General features: G+C 35.9%; 1 protein-coding gene across 1 annotated transcript in view; it reads right to left on the bottom strand.

The window, feature by feature from the left end:
• Window positions 1-3,534: 3,534 nt before the first annotated feature.
• The window catches only part of LOC110448923 (rhomboid-related protein 2-like), a 56,813-nt gene continuing 47,095 nt past the window's right edge, over window positions 3,535-13,252 (bottom strand). Inside the window, exons 5-10 of the mRNA XM_021495436.1 lie at window positions 10,939-11,163; window positions 8,475-8,617; window positions 7,927-8,039; window positions 7,301-7,401; window positions 7,111-7,165; window positions 3,535-6,429 (exon numbers count right to left, since the gene is read on the bottom strand). Of these exons, the coding sequence (XP_021351111.1) occupies window positions 6,197-6,429; window positions 7,111-7,165; window positions 7,301-7,401; window positions 7,927-8,039; window positions 8,475-8,617; window positions 10,939-11,163 (870 nt within the window). The 3' untranslated portion in view covers window positions 3,535-6,196. The remainder of the gene's footprint in view (window positions 6,430-7,110; window positions 7,166-7,300; window positions 7,402-7,926; window positions 8,040-8,474; window positions 8,618-10,938; window positions 11,164-13,252) is intronic.

Genomic DNA, 13,252 nt, shown 5'->3' on the forward strand with positions numbered 1-13,252 from the left:
AATAAGACGAGATCGCTATGATTAAAAATCATCATATAAAAAGTAGTACCTTAATATGTTGGTACGGGTGTTAACATGTACAAGTACGGTGAGTTGTAAGATCATGCATGATCAATGTCCATACATGAGTTGGCTTTGTGAGACCATGTATGCCTAAAGTGCTTACATACGTGATTTAGATCCGTAAGATCATGTATGATGAATGTCCATGCATGAGTTGGCCCTGTAAGAACACGTATGACGACCGTGCTTACATATGTGAATTAAGATCATGTATGATGACTGTCAATACATGACCTGGCCCTGTAAGACCATGGGTAGGATGACCGTACACAACTGAGTACATACGTGAGAGAGGTTTACGTCCGGGGTGTGCTAGTCCCTCATGAAGATAATATCATTGTTTCTACACATTGACCTCTCATCCTCAATAGTGGCACTATTTGATCTCGGCGAGGACACTGGCCAATGTGTCATAGGGGAGACAGTTTATGGTCGTAATGGGCACAGAACCCTGATCCTTTAATGATTAGATTCGATGTGACGGTTTCGGTTATCGGAGCATGTTCAATGATGATTGTAATCCCAGTGTTGATGACACATCCACAAAACCCATATAATTTACCGTAGGAAGGTAGAGTTATGGGTCAGGTTTTTAATTACACATATGATTATATATAGAATGGACATGAGGGAAATAACCATTAGTTTATCCCTGAAAGCCAAACTATGTCCCACGACCCAAGGGCGAGGGAAACTGTCTTGAAGAGACAATGTGATGCCTACGTCGCGAGTGTCCAGTCTGTAACTTTTATCATACAGATGAAAACTAAACCTACAGACTTCCTGCTTGTATCGACCTTCCTGGTTTGTTTATACACGTGCCGTTTATCACTGGAAATGATAGGTCATATACCTGATATGTGATAGGTTGTATTTAAACAAAACAAAAACAAAAAAACAAATAGTTCTGAAAGTATCTAAACTCTGCTGGTACTCTGAGCATGGCTTCTGATGGGTAATGCTACATTCTGCTGACATTCAGTGTGTACAAAACTACATTTGGGCTGAATATCTCTCCCCCCCTCCCCATTTTTAAATGCATTCTATTACTTTTGAAATATGTAATATTTTTTTTCCCATGAAATATTTTTCGGTGAAAAAGTTGTCTATTTATCTCTCTTGCACAATAATTAATCCTATTTGTACTACTTCTACTGTGGTATATATAAGCACAGTTCTTCAGTGGTTATTTTTAATGGTAAAAACTGAAATCCGGATTCATTTATTACAATTTTAACTATTTAACATGGCGGTCAGTAGTAGAAACGGTGACAGCTATGATTGAAGAAGGCTTCCCTATCATGTGAGTAAATCATTGACAGCCATAACCAGTGATTGTTTTTGAACTGATGTACCCTCCTGCTGGATCCGCCCCTGGCGTTAAAATTGTTTCTTTACGGTAGACCTTTACTTATACGCAGTGCTTTTAAAAGGATAGTGTTAGCCTGCCTCAGCAAGTTGAGAATCATTCTGATTTGAGAGAGAAAGTCCAAATAGGAAATCCATTCTAAAGCCGTTCTCACGTTCTCAATATTACCTCCAAAGAACCATTAATAAAACTAATTGTTATTATAATATAACTTGCAGGAAGTAAGTGTGTTCAGGTACCCTTTTAATATATCGAATTCGGTGCCATATAAAGCTTGTTCGGTTTCCCTTCCCGTGATAATATCTGATCATCACTATCAAATGAAGTTAAGTTACATTCACTGCCCGTGTTAATATATTGAATTCAACGCCACGAATTTATTAAGGTTCACTGTTCGTGTGAATATTGTTTCTCACTCAATTCAATTCAATTCATTTATTGACTTTGAGCTTTACAGCTCATNACGTGCACGGGGTACACCATAGTCGGGGACTATACGTTTACTCACCCCCCGACACATTGGATAAACCTGTTAGGAATTGGAAAACAATGCTTTGTGACGTCATCTTCCATTGTGACCTCATAGTTCATGGCAATTGTTTAAGTGTTTAGAAACACGAATAATGTATTTCTAAGAAAGTCATGATACATATATGTGGTTCTCTAGATATACTATCTAAGTTGTGGGAGAAAAAGGTCCCAAAACTCATGATGGTTTATCTATTATCCTGTTTATCTAACTCTCGTTAGTTAATTTTAAAATTGAAAAGGACACTGGCAAACATCGTGTCTTTATACACTCTGAAAATGAGCTAACTTGAGTAAGATAGCTAGATAAACATGATAACCAACCATCATTTTCTAGGGACCTTTATACTGTATATTCACTACCAAAACAGTTTGTCAAGGTTCCCTTCCCGTGTTAATATCCAATTTACACTTCAAATCGAAAAAAATCAGATTCCCTGCCCGTGTAAATAACTTATATCCAATACCAACTAAAGTTTATTCAGGTTTCCCTTCCTTGTTAAATTAAAACAATTAATTGAAAGATTAAACAATTTGACGTTTTTTAAAAAATCTTTATTGGAATTAAAAATATTAAATTTCAATGTAAACATATCGATATTGCATGTATTGATATAACATGTAATGACAGATATTGTTATTGTATGTATTAAACTACATTTGTAGCTTCGATAAAACGGGCAATGCCCCACGTTAATAAATAGAAATGAGTATCTTTCTAAACCACGCAAAGATTTGTCGAACAGTGTACTCAAACTACATATCACATACACCCGAGTTATTATTTATGAGTGTATTTTACTCTCGAACAAAACAAAAACAAAACTAACAGTTGTTGATATAAACAACAGGTTCAAATTATTGTTTCAAACCCGCAATAATAGATGGAGAATAGATGATAATTAATACCCGGTATTTTTGTCCTAATGTGACTAGGATATGTTAAAAGTTTCAGGAAACATACCTTAGGATTCTGAAATATAGTTATTATTGTGATTTCCATATTCTATATGCTGCAGAAACTGACTGTTCAGTCATTATACTAGAAATATAACATCAAACTCATCAACTGTTTTGGCGTTGGTAGAAAATGAGAGTTAAATAAAGGGGAGGGAACATTATCATTGTCCTCTGTAAGAAAACAGGAATTCAGTGATTCATATATTTTTGTTACACCTCAAGTGAATTTCCAGCTATCTGATTGGTTGGGAGAAAATTAAACAAAAATCTCTGTCACACTCTGAAAATACATTGGTTTTAAGGGGCGCGGGTGATGTGTGTTCACTGCTTCGTTTCCCCACCGTGATGGTCACAAGAACGATTGACGGCAACAGCCAATTTTATGAAGAGCCGGTGCGATAGCGATTGTAAACAGCAGATTATCAACAAACATGATGTCATTATCGAGGTTTGCTGCCGTTTCTGAGCTACAAAGACTTTTGGTGTAACTAAATAGATATGACATTCATTAGCAGGTGACAGTGAATATTGTCAACCCTCAAAAACCCATTGTCACCCTCGGCTTCGCCTCGGGTGACAATGGTTTTCTCGGGTTGACAATATTCACTGTCAACTGCTAATGAATGTTATATTTATATACTGTTCCTCCGAAAATAACTATTCAATAAATGAAACAGTTTATCGCTACTTCACGGAGAGATAATAAATGCCAGCAAATTCCCTGCACAATTGTTGTTGGACGAAATCCGAGGAAATGTATTTCAGTATTCTAAGAAATAATTGTTGTTACACTTATAAACAGTGAATGATGAAATCTAAAACAAAAATATCGCACAAAAATAAATTAATTAATAAATAACAAGGGAAGGGAAGTATATCCTTAATAGTTTGGTATTTCACATTTGAAATGACAAGGACAGCTAAGTAAGTTTCGAAAGACTGTTTTTGTTCTCATTCAGTATATAATTTCTTACAAGCATTACTTTCTGTCTTATTTCAAACTAATAGATAAAGCACTCAAGTAGAGAATAATGTATGCATAGTATGTTTATGTGTAGTATGCATGAATATTATGTACATTATGTATGTGTCCAGTATGTATATATTGTATTTTTATTGTGTATGTAAATTAGGCATATATAGAAGTAAGTACATTTTCGTGAAAATACATTATCTACATTATGTATGTTATAATGCGTGTAGGTAATGTATGTAAATGATGTATGCAAATTAGGCATGCACATGATAAATGTAAATTATGTATGTACATGATGTATGTAAATTATATATGTACATGAGGTATGTAAATTATGTATGTACATGATGTATGTAAATTAGGCATGTAAATAATGTATGCAATTTAGGCATGTATATGGAGTATGCAAATTATGTATGTACATGAAGTAAGAAAATTATGTATGTACATATTGTATGTAAATTATGTATGTAAATTATATCAATAATCAAATAATGATAACGTATTGGTAACATCTGATATACAATTCAATTTTCTGCACAGAAAACAAACAATGCTTTATAACAATATATATCTTATATATTAAGATGAAATTGTCCGTATAAAGTTGAACGTTTGTACATGTTCCGAATTAATCATGATATAAGCCCACACTCTTGTATTAGCGAAATTTCACAAAAATAGTTCATACGAGTGTTGTTCCCTAAACAGCAGTACATAACCATTGGACTTGTCCAGTCGTGAAGGCCTCTGCTAGTGTTACGCATACCTACCATGTACACTTAAAAAACCGCTGATACATATCCTACATCTCGTCATACATCTCGTCATACATATCCTACATCTCGTCATACATATCCTACATCTCGTCATACATATCCTACATCTCGTCATACATATACTACATCTCGTCATACATATCCTGCATCTCGTCATACATATCCTACATCTCGTCATACATATCCTACATCTCGTCATACAAAAAGAATCAAACTTTGTCAGTTCACACTCGCTCATGAAGTTTATAACAACTACTATAAAACGTTTACCTTTGACAAAAATGTAAAACAAATAAATAAGCGTGTTTTAAAAACAAACAAAACGAACGTACTAAACATTATGACAATGTTTTCACAGCCTGTCTCCAAAAACACAATATTTACATCAGTTATCACAGGTATATATACACTAAGCATTGAAGTAAAGTTTCCCGTTAATAGATCGATCAGGTATATTTGTTTTCAAATCGCTTTGTATTTACTCTGACAGGAACGGTTTTAAGAAAGCTAGCACTTAATTGATTGATCTTATAAAATTTATGAATAGTGAAGCAACGCCAACATTGGTAATCAAATCATTATATCTGTTTAAAAAGCAAAATTTAGAATTTTTTGATAGCTAAACTTTTTTTTATAAGTCTGAGCACTTACACATACATCCACCCCTCAAACTTGAATATTAGGATGCATCCCAGCATGGTATGTTCGAGCGAGTTAGAACATCTTATAGCGAATGTACTTTTCTACGTCAATGTAGATATAGCTGGCCCATACTTTCTTTGAAACGTTTTGATGAAGAACCATAGTTGTTTTTATTCAACATAGCTACGGACGGCAATACACATTTGCTATATATATATATTTGAACGAACATATGATCCATTCCCATTTGTAAAACGTCCGATTTTACTATTCAGTTCACCCAACACCTGTATACTTAGCGTCTCTACCTTAAGTGAATGTCCCCATCCATTAACAATATATAACAATCGTCTTAATTAAAAACAGCGCTCTCTGCTTATCACGTCTTTGAAAAATACTATACCAAAGGAACATCTACGTATGTTCATTCTCTACCTGAACTATTCATACACATAAACTATTTACGTGATGTCTGAGGATACCTGGTGGGAATTAATACGAAATTACGTATGTTGTGGCTGAAAATTTAACCGCGTCAAGGATCATTCAGTCAGAGAACCACATTATGAGATATAAGTTTCAACTATAAATCGAAAGTCTACGGGTGGCAAAGGACAAAAGTGCAATGGAGTTCCGCAGCTGTATATGACCCAGAAACAAGAGCTATTCGGTAGTAATAGTAGTAGTGGTATGCTATATGAGTACAATGATATAGAGCACCAGATTGGAGGCCTGCGTCCGCGTACCGCACAAGGCTGTTAACGTTGATGAGGACAGGTTTAGATCTCCATTCGGCAGTACCTGAGTCAAGGAAAGCATGGATGACAACGATGATGACGTTGCTGCTGATAATAATGATGATGACCTCCTGAAGAAATGTCAGTAATAAAACACATTCCAGAAAATAGCAAACGCAAAACAAGCTAGGTAAATAGACAGTGATATCCACCACAAGTACTGTTCGTGAAGTTTTTGTTCAAAGTTTTTCAAAACAACAAGTCCTATGGTTAGACCTGCTAGTGCCCCCATTAGATGGGCTGTGTATCCGACAGGTGGCGCCTTGTCCAAGCTGGAATATCGGTCCCAAATAGCGAAGCCAACATCTGCGCTAGCTGAAACAAATATGATAAAATCAACTTAAACAGCCTTGCTACAGCTTTCCAGTAAATAACAAACTGCACTGAAGTCGAAAAACTTCCAGAACCAACTGTGTCGCATACTGGTAATTTGCTGCTCTTTGGTAGAGATGAAACATGGCATATTTTGTCAGAAAACTCTTTGGATAAAGTGCGAAAATTGAACGAAAGTTAATCTCTGAGATAAAGAAAATTTATTTCATAATCATTAATATATTTTGATTGAGCACATGGCTATACTTTGCACACATTTACGAGAGAAAAAATCATACACGGAGGCTGACCACAAATGATCAAGTGCGCGGACAACTGATGACTAATAAGGACGCATCGAAACATGTTTGACTATTAATTTACCTTAAATTTCACTCTCGCTTGCACGTTCCTAACATTGCTGTTCTATTTTATCAATGTTTATGGCAGTTCCTATCTAAGGATACATTTTCTATCGGGAGGTTCATCTGTGTTCGCGAGAATTTTACATAAAATTGAACAGCAATTGAAACAAGCATGGCTATCCAATAATAAGACAGTAATGGAGGACAGATGGTAGTTAACACTTTCATTTTGATCACCGTGTTCATCCACCAGCAGTGAAACTATTTTTTTGTCCTGTCATTTTTAACTATTCAATATACTCCTCTCTCAAACACTTACCAACAACAAGAACAGCTGCCAATTTCAATACACCAAACTCCATATGAGTATAATTCTGAAACGACATGTCATAGTTTTCAACAGCAAGATTATGGCATAATTTGTGTACATTATTCCGGTTAAAGGGAAACAACTCAAGTTGACTTAATCTGTTTTTTATAATAGGAGTGACTTCCCTTGGAACACTTACCAGCATGACATTTGCAAGATGAGCTGCTAATAAAGCGTACACCCCTCCTGAGGCCCCAACTAGATACACTTTGATGTCGAACACTGACGTCCCTAGAGACCCTGCCAATGGAACAAAATACACACAATGTTTCAACTACAATAACAATGATGAGACGCTGTTTTATGAAAGTTATGGAACCCAGTCCCGGAATTACAAAATCAATTTGAATCTAGTTTTAGAACAATCGAGAGTAAATCTGAAATTTAAGAAAGTTTATGTTAAGAATTTTCTAAGAGTTAAGAGGATCTGTTAACATCGGTCCTGACAAGATTCCACCAGAATGACAAGTTACACAAACTACTAGGTTTGAGCTGTTGATGTAATTTACAATAACAACTGAAACAATACATGACAACTATAATGCAAGTGTAGCAGTGTTCAATGGTTACAAGGCAATCTGTGTAAAGTACAAGATTGTTTTTTTAAAAGAAATCATTGTTTTAACATAAAAATTAACAATTCATCATTTAGAGAAAACAACATCAACACGAAAGGCAGTTTAAAAGTATGCAACTACCAAAGTATTTTTGGTAAAACGTTTAGATCAGATGAACTTGTCAACCTAGGAAGAAAGCACTTTTTACCTGCAAGAACTCCAGCCAGATACACAAGTGCAATCCGGAAAGAACCATGAACCATCTCCAAGGGAATACCAACGATTATTTGTACCAACATGTTGAAAAATAAATGTACCCACCTGGAACAAAACAGTTTTTGTATGAACAATGCATGGACGGTTCATGACACATCATCCCAAGTTCATCAGAATTAGTTTCCACACATGCAACGAAGTATGTTTTTCAGAACAGACATGTTTAGTATACACATGACTATAGAGGTATCGTCGGTAACTACATTGAATGTCGCCATACTCTGTCGGAAAATATACATTTTTATCCTTATGCTTACATTCTTCACAACACAGAAAATACAACTTTGTTATCTTATGAGTTTTTTTCTTGCGCTTATAACATTTTTTCAGGCATTAGGAACATTATTTTCTTGAGGAATAAACCCTTGTTTTCTATGACTTCCTTTCTTGGTCATCGCCAAATTCTGGTCTTGTCTGCATGCCGTCGTAACATTTTTATTTCATATGTATTTTATTTATTTGGGATTTGATGCAACGTACCCGGCATGTATGAACATATAGAAGATGAACCTCCACAGCTGTAGGCGGCGGTCGGGACGGTAGATAAAGACGCTTTCCACAGGGACGGGACCGGTGGGGGTAATGTTGTTGGCCTCCAGGCAGTGATACACAAAGAATCCCACCTGTAAGATCGTGAACAAGCTCTACACACCGATTTACTGATAAAGATGTAACAACACTACAAATGACACTAATGACGCACAGGATAGGTATGAACTCGGTTTCTATATCAAAATAACACTTAATACAGGTATTATTTCTGTGTTAATACAAAAATGAAATTAAAGAACAGTTATATTCTTTTGTAAATATCAAACGGATACTAAATTAGATTGATTCAGTGCTAATATCAAGGCATTAAAGAAAAGATACGGATAACGTATAAATATCCCAATGACGCTTTAAAAAATATGTGAATTTCAAATGATTATAGAATTGACCGTTAACAATTATGAACTTTCGATGAAAAGACATTTTTCTGTTAGGTAACAGTTACCTCCCATTACCCGTCTAAATGTTTTTGTATGCATTACGTGATAGAAGAATTTCATCTCAATAATTAACACTAACTGCGATAACTAAGGGGAACGGGATATAAGCTCAACAATTACAAAATAATGAATTAGGTAACGGAACGTTACTTCGGTCGGAAATATGACTATACTGCATCGCTTATTGGGTGACACGTGTTTGCTTTTAAAAGTTGAATTTGACTGAACTTAACTCTATGAACTAAAAAGCCTCATGATTTCAAACATGAATAGGTTTGGATACTAAAGGTATGAATTTGATACCAAAAACAATGACAGTGATGGTAAAAATTGAGAAGTGTTCTGTTATTTGCTGTTGTTCAGGTTCATTGAAGACCACAACATTAACCACTGATATGTTACGATATACCCTTCTTCCAAAACTATCATCAAATGATTGAACAAAGGCGTCAGGAAGACCGTTAACACAAAGTTAAGTATGACATGGAGACCGTTGAAAAAATACAAGGCGAAGAGGTGTTCTCCATAAATAAAAGTGCAGGGTGTTATTCCTCAAGGATAATCAATAACATCAATTTCCGTTCAAACATATTCCTATGAAGCTTAGTAACGCACTTAAGATATCAGATTGAATAAACTGATCGGTCTTCGATATCTTTAAAAGCATGATGGCGCAACCAAAACACATTCATGATTGAAAACAAAATAACATGCATCTCTTTGTGTCATAACATTTACAGTTGGTAGCTTTATCTACACGCTCTACAACAGAAATGTAAATTTTAGACATCGGAGAATATTGATTGTTTCTGAACCAGTAACATGTACTGTACGTTTTGTTGCCACCAAAAGGTGCTTACTATAAATAAAATGGTCACCCCTCGATTCACGCTACGTGCAAAGGTACGTGTCTACTTTCTAAAGAACTTAACTTGATATCAACATGAATAATTCAACACTTATTCATATTTTGGATTGATGATGTGTCAAATTCCTATCAATAACCGATATTCTTTCTCCATTGAAGACAGTATAGGTACAAAATTAGAACCGTATTTCAATGGTGGCGAAACAAGATACCGTATACTGCCAATACATACTGATGGTGATCACTGATAATATAGACGAGGCGTTGATCACCCGATCATAGATATCGGCATACACCATTGTTATGTTTCAGGGTATCAGAATACTCATCGAGATAATAAAGGAAAAAAACAAATGCAATGGGGTCGAGTTATCGCTTTTTGTGTTTTTATGCAGTGTAGCTTCACAATACGTTTACGAACAAAGCATAATCAATTATATATCAAGGCATATAGAAGACAGCTATATCAAAGGAAATGCTAAATGTTACTTTATCGATAACGCATTCAATGTAGGATTTGTATTACACCTAATCCTTAAATCAGCATGTTACATACATAATATAACCTGAAAAAAATTGCGAGAATATTTTTCTCGACGTATGAATTATGAACTTTCACAAATATATATACTTATAATTAGCGCCGATTGCGTCTGCACAGCAAGTACATTACCTCATATTATATGTTTCAAAACATATTTCGATTCATTACGTCAGTAAACAGTTATTGCGTTTACTGACCACGCGGGAAAATGCTATCTAAGGCAACGCGAAATAATACAGCCGTATACACAGTTAAGTGAACACGAGGATAATGCTTTCTTAGACACAGTTAAGTGACCAGGCAGGAGAAGGCTAAATTAGACATTGTTTTGAAATATCACACGGGGAAAGAAGATGGTCTTAGACGAAGTTAAGTGACCACGCGGAAGAAGCATTTCTTATACATTGTTAAGTAGTATCACGCAGGGAAAATATGGTCTTAGAGACAGCTTAGTGACCACGTTGGAGAATATTTTCTTAAACACAGTAAAGTGTTCAAAAGATACAGTTATGTGACATGTTTCAAGAAAGGCTGCCTTACCTCTGCCATAGTTATGAAAGGGATGAAGAGCGGAGGCGGACAGCAGCTATATTTGTCTGCGTAGTACTGTCTGTCCAGCTCATCCGTCAGGTACTGCTCGGCTACGTAGCGCACCATTCCGCGGAAAAATGTCGTGTTGCTGCGGTACTGACTGGTCAGTAGGAACTGTTCCTTACCCTGTGTCTCTATGGCGAGTCGGAAACTTGGATTTCTTTTATTACTCATCTGGAACAGGCATACAAATACAGGATTAATCATCAAGTATGAGTACATGTCTAATTTCACCGCCTCGCAAAAGTCTATAGGATTTGTAAAAGGTGAATCACTGCTTATACGGACGGCATCGTGTGTCCGCGTTATAATTGTTACATTAGATATGTTACATAGGAAACTAGCATTTCCATAAACGTAGCGACGGTGAGATAACAGTCCCTAGTGGAAACAGACCAAGTGGCAAACTGCTTAAGTCTGCTTACTCATGAACCAGGCGGTTTTAATGGACTGATACTGCCATTACAATGGAACAAGGTTTATTATGTTACCATGACGCAGGGCGTGAATGTAAGGACACGGGCACCTTATGTACAATCAAACTAACTGGAATTATACAAGGCGGGGGAGTAGCACGGTACTTCTATTAAAGTATGTGTTTGCAATCACGAAGGAGTAATGTTTTTTAAAGGATTGAGCTATGTTGGTCATCGTATTAAGATATAGAGGCTTCTTTCGTCGTCTCTGTTCAGCTGTTAATGGATTTTAGACTATAAGTAAACAAGAAAAAGACGACAGCATCAAAATTAAAAAGAAACAATGGAAGGTCAAAGTAAGCACGAGAGGAAAACAAAAGAGGAACTGAGAAGATATTAACACGACTCTTTTTTGTCCAGGGATATACATGTAAGATAGTATTATTTCCAGAGGTTTTCAAATTCGATAATACCGTAGGCTTGCCAAGGGTTTTGGACCAGTTTTTAAATCTCAAGGGTGAATTTCCTTCCTTACATCACTTGTCAGGAAGGTATTTTGTCTCACGCAAATAAGCCCAGAAAACACAAAAGGCAACGCAGTTTCCGCATACTAGCTTCGTTATATTCAGATTTCGTGACGTAACATCATTGCTGTTCTATTGTGACGACACGTACGTGAAATCGGTCATATAATACAAAATCTTACATCGCTTTCTTACCCTGGACAGAATATCCGAAAAATGGAGTAATTATCTTATAGTATTTAATCATGTTAGACAGTGAAATATGAAAGTGAACGGCCAGGTCATAATGTTTACAGTAAAATACTCTCGATGTAGATTGAAGTTAAACATTCAAGACATGAACTTGGAACAGACTATTTGATTGATTAAGCGACATTTAAACTCCATAAGTCAGTGAAGCTGTTTTGTTATTTTGAGAATAACGATTGTGAAAATGAAGAAACTGAGGTGTAGTAGTTGGGTAACCATTAAAATCATACTGTAGGTAAATGTCACGGTATGACGTTATAGATTTAAGTTCTACGCGACCTATAAATGTAAAGTTCTAAAGGACAATTGAGTCGGAGGTAGTACTCGGACGAAAACGGTCCACATTTAAGGACTAAACATCATTAATGTATATTAATGAAAAAGGAAAAGATCGGGCACATATTTTTTTTCTTAGAAATCTGTTCCATCTATTTAGCTAAGCTGAGAACAGTAAGTCTTCGTTCGAATAGCGATAGTCTGTTAAAATATCTTTCGACCGAATAAGACAAATATAATTTCAGTAAAAAAAAATGTGAATATATCAATTTTGTGTGTGTGTCTTCCTACTAGCGGGTATTTGATTAGATGAGTGTCTAATTTCTGTTGACAGTTAGGGATTTGTAGTTATAGACCTAAAGGACTATTACGCCAAATATTTGAAACCTAAGAATGCTGGCTATTAAAGGTTCGAGAGGAACAACTATCCCCTCTGTCTTTCTACTGACTAAAGTTTGGATGTTGCGCTCACACAGTATCGCGATATAACTGTCTGTCTGAGCGGTTAAAAAAATCGTTTTCATAAAGTGGTTTATATCTTAGAAGACCTGACAAGTAAAGTTTTATGTAAATAGATACGGATACATTGCACAACAGAGGCGGGGTAGCAATAACAACAGTGGCGGGGTAGCAATTACAACAGTGGCGGGGTAGCAATAACAACAGTGGCGGGGTAGCAATTACAAAAGTGGCGGAGTAGCAATAACAACAGTGGCGGAGTAGCAATAACAACAGTGGCGGGGTAGCAATAACAACAGTGGTGGGGTAGCAAATTAACAACAGTGGCGGGGTAGCAAT

Source organism: Mizuhopecten yessoensis, unplaced genomic scaffold (genome assembly GCF_002113885.1).
Source record: "Mizuhopecten yessoensis strain PY_sf001 unplaced genomic scaffold, ASM211388v2 scaffold4373_2, whole genome shotgun sequence".
NCBI classification, from domain to species: domain Eukaryota; kingdom Metazoa; phylum Mollusca; class Bivalvia; order Pectinida; family Pectinidae; genus Mizuhopecten; species Mizuhopecten yessoensis.